This window comes from Elephas maximus, chromosome 12 (assembly GCF_024166365.1).
Source record: "Elephas maximus indicus isolate mEleMax1 chromosome 12, mEleMax1 primary haplotype, whole genome shotgun sequence".
NCBI classification, from domain to species: Eukaryota; Metazoa; Chordata; class Mammalia; order Proboscidea; family Elephantidae; genus Elephas; species Elephas maximus.
In genome coordinates, this window is record NC_064830.1 from 61,255,620 (window position 1) to 61,274,266 (window position 18,647).

Sequence of the window (18,647 nt, forward strand, 5' to 3'; positions counted from 1 at the left end):
CCAAGCAAGAAGGGCCAGGAACAGAGCATGTCCTTTGGGCCTGGGGTCCCTGCACTGAGAAGCTCCTAGACCAGGGGAAGACTGATTACAAGGACCTTCCCCCATAGCCAACAGAGAAAGAAAGCCTTCCCCTGAAGCTGGTGCCCTGAATTCGGACTTCTAGACTCCTAAACTGAGAGAATAAATTTTTGTTTGTTAAAGCCATCCACTTGTGGTATTTCTGTTATAGCAGCACTAGATAACTAAGACACATGTGAATGCTGGACAATGAATAAGAAAGACCAAAGAAAAATTGATACCTTTGAATTATGGTGTTGGCAAAGAATATTGAATATACCATGGGCTGCCAAAAGAATAAACAGATCTGTCTTGGAAGAAGTACAGCCAGAATGCTCCTTAGAAGTGAGGATAGTGAGACTTCATTTCACGTACTCTGGGCACATTGTCAGGAGTGACCAGTCCCTGGAGAAGGACATCATGCTTGGTAAAGTAGAGGGTCAGCAAAAAAGAGGAAGACTTTCAATGAGGTGGATTGACCGTGTGGCTACAACAATGGGCTCAAACATAGCCGTGAATGTGAGGATGGCAGAGGACTGGGCAGTGTGTCATTCTGTTGTACGTAGGGTCGCTATGAATCAGAACTGACTTGATGGCACCTAACAACATGCTCCTGAGTGTTGCAAACAGTTAAGCGCTCACTACTAGGGGAAAGGTTGGTGGTTTGAATCCACCCAGAGGTGCCTAGAAAGACAGGCCTGGTTATCTGCTTCCAAAAAGTCACAGCCTTGAAAACTCTGTGGAGCAGTTCTACTCTGCAACACATAGGGTTACCAGGAATTGGAATCAACTTAATGGCAACTAACAACAACATGCTCATTACAACTGCCACCTGGGTCCGGCCCACCTGGCTCAGGCTTACCTGGCTCACGCCCAAGGGCAGCTCAGTAGGGTTCCTTTTCCAACAGTGGAATCAGAGAACACATTTTAGGAGAGCTTGGCTGTCCTCCGTCAAATTAGAGTCCCCTCCAAACAGCTCAGATTCCCTTGCTAACACTTTATAACTTTGTTGCTTAAATTTTTAATATTTTTAGACTGAGATGCCTCTTGGGAGCAATAATTTCCAAAAATTTAGTATCATCTATGTAACTTCCTTGTCTGTTTTATTGTATCTTCTCTTTTTCAAGGTGCAAACTCCCCCCTTCTCTAATTCTAATTCTTCTCCAAGATTTCGTTGGGAGTAGGAGGGAGATCCCTGTTCTTTCTACCTTGTACCTTAAATTTTTCTTATTTAAGAGGTTTCTATTGCATTCTGCCTCAGACTTCTTCTTTCTAGATAAAGTTTTTTTTTTGGTTCTTGCCTACCATACTACTGTAATATTATCCTACTTTAAAAATCATATCCGTAAATCTGACTGAGTCATAAAAAAAATACTAACTTAGAACTTATGTGCAACATAGGTACAAACTGAACTATTGGGAATATCACTCTCAACCATCTCCAAAAAACATCAAATATTTTAAAAATGAAGTATACCTAAAATCCTCTCTATTAGGATCTGGAAGGAAGGATTAGGTTTGTTTGGTTTTGATTGTGGTTTTTATGATGCCCTTTCCCAATGCTGTTTTTGCTTAGGCTAATATTAAAGCAAGGCTTGAATTCTGAGAACATGTACTACCATGTGGGAGTGCCGACTGCCTTGAAGCAATCTCCATGATAGAACACCAGCCTGGAATGCCAGGTTCGCTGTGGCTAATCCACAAGTGGTTGTGACATTTAGGGGAGAAATGGGCAGGAAACTGGGCAAAGGTGGGCAATTTGTCCAGGATTCTCTGTAAGAAGCAAGTCATGGCTACGTCACTCAACATCCTGAACTTTCACAACTTACAGGCAGGCAGTGGCAGGAACTACCTATGCATCACAAGAGCAGTTCCTAAAAACCAGGGCTTCGAAATGGTTCTGCCTGGTTCAGTCATGGCCAAGGAAGCAACACAAGAACAGATCCAAATATTTGGAATTTTGGTGAACTGGAACAGTAGCCGGAACAGGAAACATGGGTTGAAGCCAGACGAGAAACTTAATCTCCCTCTTAGAAAACTAGGGTAGGGTACGAGTTGTATAGCAACCAAATCTCTTGTCTGAGCAGAGTTGGAAACAGCCGGTGGCCGACCACTCTGCTTTGAATGTGTGTCGCTCTCCACAGTTATGGCAATAATCTAGTCTCACACATTAGGCTCCTGAAAGGGCTCATCATGCCTCTTTCAAGTCTCCCATTCCAGGGCATCGACCTGCAATTTTTCTCATTCCAGTTACCATCCCAGATCACCCAAATTGTAAAAATTTGGGTCTGTTCCAACTTTGCTTCATTGGCTGTGACTGAACCAGTTTGAACCATTTTGAAGCTCTGCTAAAAACCCTTTCTGTCCGTAAACAACCCTCCACCCAGGTCCTCTCATGCCTAACCTGCATCATAATTGGTGCATTTCTAGAGTTCAATATTGCTTTCTCTAAACCAGTTGCCTTGGAGTTGACTTCAACTCCTGGCAACTCCATGTGTGTCTGAGTGGAACTGAGCTCCATAGGTTTTCAATGGTTGATTTTTTGGAAAGTACATCATCAGGCCTTTTTTTTCTGAGGTGCCTCTGGGTGGACTTGAACCTCCAACCTTTTTTTTTTTTTTTTTTAGTGCATTAAAATACTTTATTTGTTTTGGGCAGTACTGACATATATAAACGTACAGATACTGTTTTATATATTCTTAGCTTCTTCAAAACCATGTATGCTGTAAATGTGCTAGTTTTTTTTTTTTTTTTTTAACGTTTATTGTGCTTTAGGTGAAAGTTTACATAGAAAATTTTCCTATCAATGATTCTTAAACAAATTGATTCATGACCTCGGTTGCAACCCCCACAATGCGTCAGCACTCTCCTCATTTCCTCCCTGGGTTCCCCATTTCCATTAGTTCAGTTTCCCTGTCCCTCCCTGTCTTCTCATCTTTGGTTTTGGGCAAATGTTGCCCTTTTGGTCTCATATAGTTGATTATTCTTAGCATGTTCTTCATGGATGTACTGTTTATTTTATAGCCCCATCTCTTATTTGGCTGAAAGGTAGCCTACAGGAGTGTCTGTAGTTTCAAGGTAGAAGGTTGTCTTTGGACCAAAGACAACCTTTGGGTTTGGGGAGTTTTGGGAGTTCCTTCAGTCTCTTTCACGCCAGAAAGTCTGGACTTTTTTTTTTTGTTTGTTTTTTGAATTTTGTTCTACATTTTTTACCCATTCTACATAGGACCTTCTATTATGATCCCAGTTAGAGTGGTCAGTAGTGGTAGCTGGGTACCATTTAGTTCTTCTGGTCTCATTTTAGAAGAGGCTGTGGTTCATGTGGGCCGTTATTGAACCTCCAACCTTTTGGTTAGCAGCTGAGCACACTACACATTTGTACCACACATTGACTCCATTGCCCTCTCTAGGCTCCTCTTAAACGTAAGTACTGTTGTTAAAGTGTAAGTACTGTTGGATTAAGGTAACATCCCCAGGTTATGAGAACAGTAGGGGAAGTGACCCTTTAAGGAAGGAAATGAGTCCTGAAGAGGAGTCGAGTTGCTAAATACAAACTTGAAGTTACAGCCTTGTTTGCTTTGGGAGTTTGTCAACCTCAGCCCAAGAATGTAGCTGGTCTGGCACGTCTTCCTGAACTCTTTGGGTGCCTGGGGTCAACAACTTCCTACTCTAGGAATAGTCTTTCCTTTTCCATCTTGGTTAATGTATACCTTGGCTAAAAATTGTTCAGTATGCACAGAGCAGGGGCTGAAAGGAATTTTGAGCTACTAGCACCAATTTTGAGCAGCCACGAGCGTCCACCACCCAGACACCAAACAACTCTAGAAGATGGGCAGCATCTGCCCGTCTCCTTCTTTCCCCTAAAGGGTTGCAGAAGGACAAGCACTTCAGTTAGCAGAAGGTAGTAACAGATCTCAGGAAGAGCTTCTGTGTATTGCCTCATTTCCTTCCTGATGTCTCGAAGGGTTCTGTATATTAATCTTTTATATTCTGCCTCCGTTAATTCCAGGAAGGCACTTTCATCTAGAAGATCCCTTGATTCTTTGTTTTGAGAGCTTGTTAAGGCGATCATGGTCTGTTTCTTTATGTGACTTGGTATTGACCATTGTCTCCGCACCATCTACAAGTTATCGTATTAGTTTATTTTATGTTTGCTTACTGTTTCATAGCTTCTTGCTTTGTTTTGTTTTGATATGCCCAAATGGGTTGCTTGAGTGAGATAGCTTGATTATTTTCAGCTTTGGAGCTCTGACATCCTGTCCCCAGATGGCTAGAGCTGTTATCATGTATATCAGTCTAGGAGTCCATTCACTTTTCTTGTATAACTTCAGCTCAGGTGTCCAGGTAGCTGATCATCAAGTGTGTGGTACAGGCTCTGTCCTACAGTCTTAGAGGGACAGGGGTGTTTGGTGTAGGCTCCAGTATCTGGTTGCAGCAGGGGGTCACACTCTGAACAAGGCGGGGGGCTGAGAATCACCCCCCACATGCCTCTGAGGAAAGCATGCTCCTGTTCCCTAGAGTGTACAGGTGGGTGAGTTCTGCACATGGACTATGGGCACCCAGTGTTTTTGGTTGTAAGGACTGGGAGGTGCCAGTTATCCTTGGACCCCTGTCGTGGGTGGCCGGGTGACGAGTGGAGCCACCAGTCCTTAGGCCCCTGATGTGGGTAGGTGAGGGCCCTGTTTAATAGGCAAAGCACTGTCAAACATCAAATACCCACCTCTCTGCCGCACCGCTGAAATAATTGGAGTCTGCCAACAAGGGCCTATTCTCCTGAAATAGGCCAACACAGGTCCATGCAGAGGGGAAAAGTACTCAAAGTCCATGGACCGTTTATGCCTGGACAGGAGCCGCTTCTGTCCTGAGCTCCCCTGGTTAGTGGAGCAGACAAATTATCTTTTCCCCCAACTGCAGATTTATTCCTTCTCCAAGGCTGGGAGGATGGCTCTAGGCGCTCAACAGGGCCTATCTCAGGCCTAGGGAAATCAGCCGCTGAAGCTGGCTTGTGAGTGTGGGGGGGTAGGGGAAGATAAAATATACACAACAAGTACCTAGCTTTTGCTGAGAGTGCCTTTCTTCTCTGGTTCCAGAGGTGCAAGTGGGCTGTGTGGCTGGCTGCTTCTCCCTGAGAAAACTGCGGCCAAACGCTAGTACCAGCCTGCCGCCACTGCTCCCGGGAATGGTGCCTGAGGGCTCCCCGTGATTCAGGTCTGGTAACTCCTCTCCACTTCTGAACTGTCTCTTCCTCCCCCTGCCCCTCAGTTTATTTTCTAAGCTTGCCTTTGATGCTCAGGGCTCCTAGCTTGTCATAAATATACTCGTTTCGCTTGTTTTTTTGGGCCTTTGTTGTAAGAGGGCTCACTGGAAGCGTCTGTCTATTCCTTCATCTTCCAGGAAGAATTTCTGAACAAAAAGATGAGGTGATTATCAGACTGGTAACTCAGTTTTTCAGCTCCCTTAATTCCTAAATGAAAAGAATAAGTAATCACCTCTTTTTAAGGTATTAGATGGAGGTAAGAAGGAAGGCTGAAAATGCTCTGAAATTCCTACCATCCACGACTCAACAGAACTCTACTGCTGACCAAAAGAAACAGACAGAAAAAACTTCCTTCCTTGACTGCTAGGACCCTTGACTACTAGGGTCCTACTACCATCAGGACCGCAAGTATCTCAGCTACTTATTAATGAAAATAAGGGTTCTTGGGGCCAAGGGGTCCCTGCCTGATGCACGGAACCGTCTTAGCACACCTGCACATTTCCCTTGTGTAGCATCTCCCATCAAATCCTGATCTTCGGGTGTGTCAGTCAGGGTTCCTTTGGAACATGTGATGGTCCAGAGAAAGAAGCAGAGTGTCCTCTACCAATCTTCAGTGTCTAGATAAGGACAACTGACCCAAGAACCATTTCTGTCTTCTCACATTCACTTTTTATTAGTCAAGAGACTTACTAGGCACGGGGAAAGGCTTTGGTATATGCCCTTTAGAAAGGAGTCTGAGCCCTGTCAGAGGAAAGGAGATGGTAATTGGCCCATTACCAACAAGAGCTAGTTTCTGTTCATGAGATGTTAAGAATTACTCCATAGTTTGAAGGTGGAATGGTAGTTGTCTACCTCAAAAGATCAGGGATCTGTCTGAAATCTTCTAGTTTCCTTTGATAATTATGGACGCCCATAACATATTAAACCCCCTTTTGTCTGTTCCACATAAACTTCCTCGGGTTTATGTGAAGTTTTGATTGTTCTACCTTTACCTCCTTTTAGCTCACTCATTCTTATCTTCTGTATTTGATGAATAAATCTATGTTCACTCTTTCCATTCTTTTCATGATTTTATAGACTTTTCATATTCCTCCTCAAATTTCATCTTTCTAGATCAGCATTTTTCAACTGGGAGGGGAAGAATGCAGAAGAGAGGTGTCTTAGTCATCTGGTGCTGCTGTAACAGAAATACCACAAGTGGATGGCTTCAACAAACAAGAGTTTATTCTCTCACAGTCTAGTAGGCTACAAGTCCAAATTCAGGGTATCAGCTCCAAAGGAAGGCTTTCTCCATAGGCTCTGGAAGAAGGTCCTTCTCATCAGTCTTCCCTTGGTTGAGGGGCCTTTCAGCCGAAGGACCCTGGGACCAAAGGACTCGTGCTCCTGCTCTTCATTCTTGGTGGTATGAGGCTCCCCTGTCTGTCTGCTCATTTCTGTTTTTTATGTCTCAAAAGATATTGGCTTAAAACACTATCTAATCTTGTAGATCTCATCAACATAGCTGCCACTAATCCATCTCATTATATCATAGTAATAGAACTTACAACACATGGGAAAATCACATCAGACGACAAAATGGTAGACAATCATACAATACTGGGTATCATGACCTAGTCAAACCGACAGATTTTGGGGGGGACATAATCCAATTCTTGACAGGAGGGAAGGAAATTTATCAGAAATACAATGTGTTCGATTCCACCTTCCCGGCTCATATCAGAGCCTTGGATTGGGAGATATTTGTATTGAGAATGTCTGCATGTAATTCTGATGGTCAACTCCCTCCACCCTGTTGTAAATCATTTTTCCGAACAGAAGAGCTCTAATCTTTCTGTTCTGTCTTCCTTCATTCCTGTGATAGCTCATGTTTGCCATTCCTATGGAATAAAGTTTCCATTCATTTTGAGACTGACAGTGGTTGGGGATTGCAAGGAAAGTTTGCAATCATAAAAATTAAACTGGCACTTAACTATAAAGCCCAGAGACCTATTAGATTTTCCCTCATGTAGGTGCACCTAACAGCTTCTTCTCCACTTGCTTTTCTCCCAGCAGTTTTCCCTGGACAAATTCCTCAAGGGACCAAAGGCAACCAGCAATGGAAAAGATCAACAACAGCTTCTCAGAGGGCTTCGTTCTGATGGGTGTATCTGACCACCCCCAGCTGGAGACAGTTTTTTTTTTTTTTTTTTGTAGTCATTCTTATCTCTTACTTGATGACCCTAGTTGGGAACTCAACCATCATCCTGCTTTCCCGCCTAGGCGCCCGGCTCCACACATCCATGTACTTCTTCCTCAGCAACCTCTCCTCCCTGGACCTTGCCTTTACTACCAGTTCTGTCCCCCAAATGCTGATCAATTTATAGGGCCCAGACAAAACCATTAGCTATGGTGGCTGTGTGACCCAACTCTATGTTTTCCTTTGGCTAGGGGCTACTGAGTGCAGCCTACTTGTGATGATGGCATTTGACCACTTTGTGGCAGTTTGCCGGCCCCTGCACTACACCACCATCATGAACCCTTGGCTCTGCTGGCTGCTGGCTGCCATTGCCTTGTTGGGTGGCTTGGGCAACTCTGTGATGCAGTCAACATTCACTCTGCAGCTCCCATTTATGGGCACAGGAGGGTGGACAACTTCCTGTGTAAGGTGTCTGCCATGATCAAACTGGCCTGTGGAGACACCAGTCTCAATGAGGCTGTGCTCAACAGTGTTTGTACCTTCTTTACTGCTGTGCCTCTAAGTATCATCCTGATCTCCTACTGCTACATTGCTCAGGCAGTGCTGAAGATTCGCTCAGTGGAGGGACAGGAAAAGGACTTTAATACATATTTCTCCCTCTTGGTGGTAGGGTTCCTCTTCTATGGCTCCACTATCTATGGATATCTGCTTCCAGCTGAGACCAGCAACCAGGACCATGGCAAATTCATTTCTCCTTTCTACTCTGTGGTCACGTCCATGGTGAATCCTCTCATCTACACTCTGAGGAATAAGGAGGTTAAAGGGGCACTACGTAGACTGCTGGGAAAAGGAAGGGAAGTGGGCTGAGAGAAGAGAAAACTCCATCAACTATTGCGTCTTCATTTCTGCACACTTTCTCATGAGGAGTACCAGCCCTGGAAAAACCAGCCCAGTGAAACCAAGGCATGTTCCCAACAACCAGGACATGTTTGGTGTTATTTCCAACGTTCTACACTTATTTATCAAAATACCTACTGTGGACTCCAGGTAATAAACATACATGTGTGCCCAAGGTTTGGAGGTTATTGACCTAGTATAGACCTATCTCATTGTCTCTGTCTCTATAGTCCACATGTTGTTCATCACACCTTATATTCCTGGAGAATTCTGTACTTTTCTGAGAAAGTAACTCCACTTGCAGTATTTTATATAATGTTACTGTAATCCCATGAAATCAAGCCAAGTATTATTAACCCCATATGAAAACCTCCATAGTTTATTGTTGTACCCAAAGGCCTATCCATGCATTGTCTTTGTCCATCCCGCTTTATCTCTTCTTCTCAAGAGCTCAGCCTATCTACCCATACTTTTCATCCATATAGCTTTCTGTCATTTTGTTTTCTCTCTCCCTTATGTCTACATCTCATTTCCTTCTGTCTCATTTAGTGTTTAATGAGAAAAGGTAGGAAAGGCCATTTGCCTTTCAATTCTAACCAAAGAGGACCTCTTGCTATAGTTTTTTTTTTTTTTTAATCATTCCACCTAAAAGTCCCAGCCATTAGATTTGATCTAAAATTTGGATATGCCAGTCTGGTTAGTAGATTACAGAACTATTTGAGATTCTTTAAGCAAGCTGAAGAGCTCAAGAAAGATCATCCATTCACAAAGCATGTCCTCTGCTCCAAGATCTAGTCTTTCAGCCCTACTATTTCTGGAACTTAGTAATCAATCCAGCCCACACTGGCTCACCTCAAGGAACTCAGGTATTGGAATCAGAATGCCAATTTGAGATTTTGTACATTACTAGAATTGTCAAAGGGATCCCTACCAGCCACCACATTTCATATACTATTTCCCAAGACAGAGAAGTTATGTTAAAATGAGAAAGTTATTTGGCAATTATATCACGAAATAAAAGCAAACTAAAAGGCTTTAGGAATAGTTTCAAAAGGGTCTTCAGCTTTGTGTCCCCCATGGCAACTAAACACATGCTTTATATACAGTAGATGTTCAATAAATGCTTAGTGAATTCATTTAATGAGCTTCCTGAGTCTCACTTTTTCATGGTAGGAACTAAATTTGTCAAATGGACCATTTCTATGTTTGCCAGTTTGGGTCATTCTGTTCTTGGATAACACTGAACAAAAAATGGCAAAAGTCTTCCTTTCCCACATTTCCACAAAGACATCACCAAAGACTCTAATGACATTTTCCTGTCACAGATCAAAGCCCTGTCCTATTTTCTCAGTTCCCTACACAACAATCCTGAGGTATGTCTCCAGGACTAGCCAATTGGTGACATTATCTTGGTGAATTTATCAAAGTGCAGAATCTTGCAGGCTCAAAAATGTGACTGATCAGTACATTCAGATTAGATCAATTTCTCTGGAGGAAGGCTTACAATAGCCAGGCTCCTAAAGGCTGATGCATAAACCAGAATGCCAGTTGATTAATTTATGAGAATTTTAACTACCAAAGAGACTGAATGGTAATCTCCTCCAGCCAATTCATTTAGGTTCAGATATAAGATGGGGAAAGCAGGGAGAAAACAGACAGGCCCGATTATCGTAATTGTTGTCAGTAAGCTTTACACCTGTAAAAAGTTGAATTGGCAAAGGTTGTATGATCGAAATATTTACAACAATGACCAAAAATAAATAAATAAAGAGTAGCTGCTGACACTGCTTATGTACAACCAAACACCTCACTGGATTTGGCAACTTGATTTGGAGGTTTCAGGTTCAGGTTTCATGGGACATTCCAGTTAATTGGCCTAATAACATGCTTAGTGCTTCTACCTCTTCGTTTGTTGCGCAGTGCCTGGCATCTTAAAGCCTTTCAAGATGGTATCCAAGACACAACATCGGTCTCTGTTCACCTGGAGCAACAGAAGAAGGAGGGTCAGGAATAGGAGAAGGATATGGAATATGTGGCTAATTGCCTTCTTTGCCACATGACCAGAAGAGCCAGATGGTGCCCGGCTACCATTACTGAATAGTTTGATCAAAGATTTCATAGAAGAACCCTGATCGAAAGGGGGAAAATGCAGACAGAATTTCAAATCCTCATGGACTCTAGACTTCCTAGAGCCATGGAGCCTGGATGAACCCCTGAAACTATTGCCCTGAGATAATCTTTAAGCTTTAAAAACCAAAAATATTCCCTGAAGAGACCTTAAAACCAAGTAATAGTTTAGCTTAACTAGTAAAGAATGTCTGCCTTGAGCATGTGCTTTTTTAAGAATTATCTATAGAGGTGCTTTTTTAAGAATTATTTATAGAGGATCAAATTGACAGCAGCAACTCGAAAGATTAGATAGGTACCTCAGGGGGCAGCAAATTTATGTTAATAGGGGAGGAACAACTCAGAAAAGAAGAGAATGGTTGCACAACTTAAAGACGTAATCAGTGTCACTGAATTGTACACATAGAAACGGTTGAATTGGTGTATTATTTCTGTGTATATTCTCAACAACAACAAAATAAATAAAGTTTTGGGGAAAAAAAAGAAAATAGACAGGCATTCTTTAACATTTTGGAGTTCTGCTGAGCTTCCCTGTGGAAAGTACGGGACATTTTGACTCTAACTTTGAGTTCAGGGAGTCGTGAGACACAGGAAACTCTAGAGAGGAGAAAAAGATAACTGGCCATCATTGGGAAGTGAATGCATCATGAGGATCACATATAACATCATCAACACACACCCATGCTCATGTTCCATTCTCAGTGGCAGGCGTAAGACAAAGCCAAAAACTGGGGGGAAAATTAAATATGGGACAAGCTCCTTGTTATTAGGGAGTTTGAAGTTCTATTTCTAGGGTTCCAGAAGAAAATGTATGTTTGATGTCTTATTCAGTCAAAAATTCAGAAAATGAAAAACAAAACAAAACACTCAGACCTATATAAGATTCCTTAGCTAACACTGCCCCAAGCCAGGAAATCACCTTAATTGGATTCCTTGACCATCCTCAGCTGGAGATGGCTTTCTGTGGACCTTTTGCTATGCAATGACTGGTGGGAAATGCAGCCTTCTCATCATTGGTCCATGAAACCTCCACACACCAGTTAATTTCTTCCTCAGCAACTTCCCCTTCCTCAGCTCCATCCCACATGTTCTACAATCTCTGTGGCCCCAACAAGACCACCAGCTTCATAAGCTGTGAGACCCAGCTCTATTTGGTTTTGGCCCTCTGCTCCGTTGATGCATTCTCCTAGCAGTAATAGTCTATGGCTGCTATATTGCCACCTATCAGCTCCCCCTAACCTAGTATGCAATGGTCAAGCAGTGGCATCTCTGCTGGCAGTTGGCACCTCTCACTTGGAAGAATATTTTGATAATTCTTTGGAGCAAATGCCTGCCATCCCGCAGCTGTTCCTCTGGAAGTTGAACACCTTGATTAAGCTTACCTGTGGAGCTGTTCCTCTGGAAGTTGAACACCTTGATTAAGCTTACCTGTGGAGACAGACACTTCAATGAGTTCCAGGTCCTTGTGGCCACCATCATCTTCCTATTGGCCCCCTGGGCTTGATCCCTGTCTCCTATGGTGTCATTTCCAAAGGTGGCTAACGACCTGCTCAGCTAAAGACAGGAGCAAAGGCAGCAATTTTCCTTTATTTGGGACAGCGATCTCTGACTAAATCTAGACTGAGAACAGCTACTTTCTGTCCTTATCATGGTCATACTCATGTTCTACCGTCTTAGCTATAGTCTGAAGGACAGGGACCATAAGGGTACACTGAAGAAGCTTCTGGTGGGGTGGGGGGGGAGGACTCAGGACACACATGACCAGGGCAACTGAGAAAGTTCTGCCCTTGCTTCTTCCCATGCTGAGGTTCTTCTTTGTCTTTCTCTCTTTCCTGTCAATACAGCTACTTTTTTACTCTTCCCTCTGAATAGGGAGCAGCAAGATAGCTCCCGAAAGTTCATGACATTAGAAGTTTAAAGACTTGAGGTTTTGGTATACTCTACAACAAATTAGCTAGGTCACTAGAGGATTTCTCCAGTCCTCCGTTTTGTCGTCTGTAAAATGGAACACTGTAAGAATCCTTTATTTGGATCCACAATCAATGTGCATGGAAGCAGCAGTCAAGAAATCAAGCTACATACTGTATTGGGCAAATCTGCTGCAAAAGATCTCTTTCAAGTGTTAAAGAACAAAGATGTCACTTGGAGAACTAAGGTACACCTGACCCAAGCCATGGTATTTTCAATCACCTCATATGCATGCAAAACCTGGACAACAAGTAAGGAAGACCAAAGAAGAACTGACACCTTTGAACTGTGGTAGTGACAAAGAGTACTGAATATACCATGGACTGTGAGAACTAAAAACAGGTCTGTCTTGGAAAATGTATAACCAGAATGCTCCTTGGAGGCAAGGATGGCGAGACTTCATCTCACATACTTTGGACATGTCATCAGGAGGGACCAGTCCCTGGAGAAGAACATCATGCTTGGCAAAGTAGAGGGTCAGTGAAAAAGAGGAAGACCCTCGACAAGATGGACTGACACAGTGGCTGCAACAATGGACTGAGGCATAACAATTGACCAGGACAGGGCACTGTTTCATTCTGTTGTATGCAGGGTTGCTATGAGCTGGAACCGACCTGACAGCACCTAACAACAAGGATCAAAATAGATGATGCGTGTGATAGTGCTTAGAAAACTGCTTATTGTTACTTAATCGAAGATGGAATACTTTCCCTAAGAAGGTTTATCAGTCTATTTTACACCCCTCCTCCCTCCATTATATGCTGATAGAGAATCACTCCTTCTTTGTGCTCTGAGTCTCCAAAACTGATGGTTGGATGAAGGGGGGTTAAACTGAAAGCAGAGAGACCACCTACGAGGCTCTTGTAATAAATCAGGGAAAAACTTTAGTGTTATCTCCCACTCTTCTTTTTCCCACACTCCACATCCCAACCCATCAGCTCCCTCTTAATATATCTAGCATATGACCCTTCTCTCAATCTTCTCTACTGTTATCTTTGTTTAAGCCACCTTCAGGGTTCATCCAGATTACTATAATAGCTTCCTATCTTAGTTGTCTAGTGCTACTATAACAGAAATGCCACAAGTGGGTACCTTTAACAAACACAAATTTGTTTTTCCATAGTTCAGGAGGCTAGAAGTCTGAAATCAGAAGAGTGACTCTAGGGGAAGGTTCTCACTCTCTATCAGTTCTAGGGGAAGGTCCTTGTCTCTTCAACTTCTAGTCCTTGGCTCCTTGGTGATTTTTATGTGATCTGGCATCCCTCATCTCCCATCTCTGCTCTCTTCTTGCTTTTTTTATCTTTTTTATACCTCATAAGAGATTGACTTCAACAAAGACACAAGGTAGTTATGAGCCCAAGAGACAGAAAGGGCCACATAAATCAGAGACTACATCAGCCTGAGACCAGAACTAGATGGTACCTGGCTACAACCTATGGCTGCGCTGACGGGGAACACAACAGAGAACGCCTGAAGGAGCAGGAGAGCAGTGGAATGCAGACTTAAATTCTCATAAAAAGACCAGTCTTAATGGTCTGATTGAGACTAGAAGGACCCTGGAGGTCATGGTCCCCAGACCTTCTGTTAGCCCAAGACAGGGACCATTCCCAAAGCCAACTCTTCAGGCAGGGATTGGACTGAATTACAAGATATAAAATAATACAGGTGAGGAGTGAGCTTGTTGGATCGAGTAGATACATGAGACTGTGTTGGGCAGCTCCTTCTGAAGGGGAGATGAAAAGGCAGAGGGGGACAAGCTGGCTGAAGGGACACAGAAACAGAGGGTGGAGAGGAGGAGTGTGCTGTCTCATTAGGGGGTGAGCAACTAGGAATATATAGCAAGGTGTATATAAATTTTTGTGTGAGAGACTGACCTGATTCGTAAACTTTCACTTATAGCACAATAAAAAATTTTTTTAATTAGAAAAAAAAAGAGATTGTCTTAAGACACACCCTACATTAACACTGTCTCATTAACATAACAAGAAAACCCATTCCCAAATGGGATTATAACCACAGGTACAGGGGTTAGGATCTACAATACATAATTTAATTTAGGGGGACACAATTCAATTCATAACACCTCCTAACTGGTCTCCTGGCTTCTTCCCTTCCTCACTACACTCATTCTCCACCCAGTAGCCAGGGTGATCATTTCAAATTAGATAGTGCCCCTCTTCTGCTCAAAACCTCACATGGCTTTCCATCCCACTTTGCCAAAGTCCCTACATCAGCATACAAGGCCTGACACAACCCAGCACCCAGCTACCTCCTTCACCTTCTCCCCTTCCCCCTCTCCCCTTGCACAGGCTTCTCCAGCCACACTGGTCTCCTGCTTATTCCTTGATCTAGCATACACCTATCTCAGGGCTTTGCAATTGTCATTGCTGTGATCTGAAACGCTCTTCCCCCAGATATCATCATCCTTTGCTCACTCTGTTCCTCCAGTTCTCTGTTCTAATGCCCCGTCATCAGAGAGGCCTTCCCTGACCACTTTATCTAAAATGATACCTCCCTGCCATTCTAGCCCCTTTACCAGTACCAGTTGTCATGGAGTTGATTCTTACTCATGGCGACTCCATGTGTGTCAGAGTAGAACTGGGTTCTATAGCATTTTTTAATATAATTTTTATTGTGCTTTAAGTGAAAGTTTACAAATCAAGTCAGTCTCTCACACAAAAACACATATGCACCTTGCTACACACTCCCAATTACTCTCCCCCTACTGAGACAGCCCGCTCTCTCCCTCCACTCTCTCTTTTCGTGTCCATTTTGCCAGCTTCTAAGCCCCTCCACCCTCTCATCTCCCCTCCAGGCAGGAGACTCCAACATAGTCTCAAGCATCCACCTGATCCAAGAAGCTCACTCCTCACTAGCATCCCTCTCCAACCCACTGTCCAGTCCAATCCATGTCTGAAGACTTGGCTTTGGGAATGGTTCCTGACCTGGGGCAACAGAAGGCCTGGGGGCCATGACCACCAGGGTCCTTCCAGTCTCAATCAGACCATTAAGTCTGGTCTTTTTATGAGAATTTGGGGTCTGCATCCCACTGCTCTCCTGCTCCCTCAGAGGTTCTCTGTTGTGTTCCCTGTCAGGGCAGTCATCAGTTGTACCAGGTACCATCTAGTTCTTCTGGTCTCAGGCTGATGTAGTCTCTGGTTCATGTGGCCCTTTCTGTCTTTTGGGCTCGTAATCGCCTTGTGCCCTTGGTGTTCTTCATTCTCCTTTGATCCAGGTGGGTTGAGACCAATTGAGGCATCTTAGATGGGTGCTTGCTACCATTTAAGACCCCAGATGCCACTCTTCAAAGTGGGATGCAGAATGTTTTGTTAATAGATTTTATTATGCCAATTGACTTAGATGTTCCCTGAAACCATGGTTCCCAGACCCCTGCCCCTGCTACGCTGGCCTTCGAAGCATTCAGTTTATTCAGGAAATTTCTTTGCTTTTGATTTAGCCCAATTGTGCTGACCTTCCCAGTAAAAAAAAAAAAAAAAAAATTTTTCCCCTGTATTGTGTGCTGTCTTTCCCCTCACCTAAAGTAGTTCTTATCTACTATCTAAGTAGTGAAAGCCCCTCTCCTACCCCCCTCCCCCGTCTTGTAACCACAAAAGAATGTTTTCTTCTCAGTTTAAACTATTTCTCAAGTTCTTATAATAGTGGTCCTATACAATATTTGTCCTTTTGCAACTGTCTAATTTCACTCAGCATAATGCCTTCCAGGTTCCTCCATGTTATGAAATGTTTCACAGATTCCTCACTGTTCTTTATCGATGCGTAGTATTCCATTGTGTGAATATACCATAATTTGTTTATCCATTCATCCATTGATGGGCACCTTGGTTGCTTCCATCTTTTTGCTATTGTAAACAGTGCCGCAATAAACATGGGTGTGCATATATCTGTTCGTGTAAAGGCTCTTATTTCTCTAGGATATATTCCAAGGAGTGGGATTGCTGGATCATATGGTAGTCCTATTTCTAGCTTTTTAAGGAAGCGCCAAATCGCTTTCCAAACTGCTTGTAACATTTGACATTCCCACCGGCAGTGTAGAAGTGTTCCAATCTCTCCACAGCCTCTCCAACATTGATTATTTTGTGTTTTTTGGATTAATGCCAACCTTGTTGGAGTGAGATGAAATTTCATTGTAGTTTTGATCCGCATTTCTCTAATGGCTAATGATCGTGAACATTTCCTCATATATCCTTTAGCTGCCTCCATGTCTTCTTCAGTGAAGTGTCTATTCATATCTTTTGCCCATTTTTTAATTGGGCTATTTGTCTTTTTGCAGTTGATTTTCTGCAGTATCATGTAGATTTTAGAGATCAGCCGCTGATCAGAAATGTCATGGCTAACAACTTTTTCCCAGTCTGTAGGTAGTCTTTTTACTCTTTTGGTGAAGTCTTTGGATGAGCATAGGTGTTTGATTTTTAGGAACTCCCAGTTATCCACTTTTTCTTCTACATTCTTTGTAATGATTTGTATACTGTTTATGCCATGTATTAGGGCTCCTAATGTTGTCCTGAGTTGGAAAATACGGCCTTGGTGATAGAAACAATGCCAGAGATCGAATGATAGAATTTTGCAAGACCAACGACTTCTTCGCTGCAAACACCTTCTTTCACCAACATAAACTGCGACTATACACGTGGTCCTCGCCAGATGGAACACACAGAAATCAAATTGCCTACATCTGTGGAAAGAGACAATGGAAAAGCTCAATATCATCAGTCAGATCAAGGCCAGGGGCCGACTGTGGAACAGACCATCAATTGCTCATATGCAAGTTTAAGCTGAAACTGAAGAAAATCAGAGCAAGTCCACAAGAGCCAAAATACGACCTTGAGACTATCCTACCTGAATTTAGAGACCATCTCAAGAGTAGATTTGACGCATTGAACACTAGTGACCGAAGACCAGACGAGTTGTGGAAGGACATCATCCATGAAGAAAGCAAGAGGTCACTGAAAAGACAGGAAAGAAAGAAAAGACCAAGATGGATGTCAGAGGAGACTCTGAAACTTGCTCTTGAGCATCGAGCAGCTAAAGCAAAAGGAAGAATTGATGAAGTAAAAGAACTGAACAGAAGATTTCAAAGGGCCTCTCGAGAAGACAAAATAAAGTATTATAATGACATGTGCAAAGAGCTGATGATGGAAAACCAAAAGGGAAGAACATGCTCGGCGTTTCTCAAGCTGAAAGAACTGAAGAAAAAATTCAAGCCTCAATTTGCAATAGTGAAGGATTCCATGGGGAAAATATTAAATGATGCAGGAAGCATCGAAAGAAGATGGAAGGAATACACAGAGTCACTATACCAAAAAGAATTAGTTGATATTCAACCATTTCAAGAGGTGGCATATGATCAGGAACCGATGGTACTGAAGGAAGTAGTCCAAGTTGCTCTGAAGGCATTGGCGAAAAACCAGGCTCCAGGAACTGATGGAATATTAATTGAGATGTTTGAACAAACAGATGCAGCTCTGGAGGTGCTCACTCGTCTATGCCAAGAAATATGGAAGACAGCTTCCTGGCCAACTGATTGGAAGAGATCCCATATTGATGCCTACTCCCGTGAAAGGTGATCCAACCGAATGTGGAAATTATAGAATATCACTAATATCACATGCAAGCAAAATTCTGCTGAAGATCATTCAAAAACGGCTGCACCAGTATATCGACAGGGAACTGCCAGAAATTCAGGCGGGTTTCGAAAGAGGATACGGAACCAGGGATATCATTGCTGATGTCAGATGGATCCTGGCTGAAAGCAGAGAATACCAGAAGGATGTTTACCTGTGTTTTATTGACTATGAAAAGGCATTCGACTGTGTGGATCATAACAAACTATGGATAACACTCCGAAGAATGGGAATTCCAGAACACTTAATTGTGCTCATGAGGAACCTTTACATAGATCAACAGGCAGTTGATGGGACAGAACAAGGGGATATTGATTGGTTTAAAGTCAGGAAAGGTGTGTGTCAAGGTTGTATTCTTTCACCATACCTATTTAATCTTTATGCTGAACAAATAATACTAGAAGCTGGACTATATGAAGAAGAATGGGGCATCAAGATTGGAGGAAGACTTATTAACAATCTGCGTTATGCAGATAACACAACCTTGCTTGCTGAAAGTGAAGAAGACTTGAAGCACTTACTA

General features: G+C 42.9%; 2 protein-coding genes across 3 annotated transcripts in view; both read left to right on the top strand.

The window, feature by feature from the left end:
* The window catches only part of ZNF75A (zinc finger protein 75a), a 57,045-nt gene extending 49,621 nt beyond the window's left edge, over nt 1–7,424 (top strand). Inside the window, exon 8 of one of the 2 annotated variants that reach the window (XM_049903517.1) lies at nt 7,367–7,424. The gene's annotated coding sequence lies outside the window, so the exon portion shown is untranslated. Of the gene's footprint in view, nt 1–5,147; nt 5,246–7,366 lie in introns of those variants that run through there. The other variant, XM_049903516.1, reaches the window with a different exon arrangement.
* LOC126086818 (olfactory receptor 2C1) lies at nt 7,410–8,357 on the top strand. The gene is given in 3 exon segments (XM_049903537.1): nt 7,410–7,487; nt 7,489–7,921; nt 7,924–8,357. Coding segments are annotated over 3 exon segments (945 nt in total).
* The last annotated feature ends 10,290 nt before the right edge of the window (nt 8,358–18,647 follow it).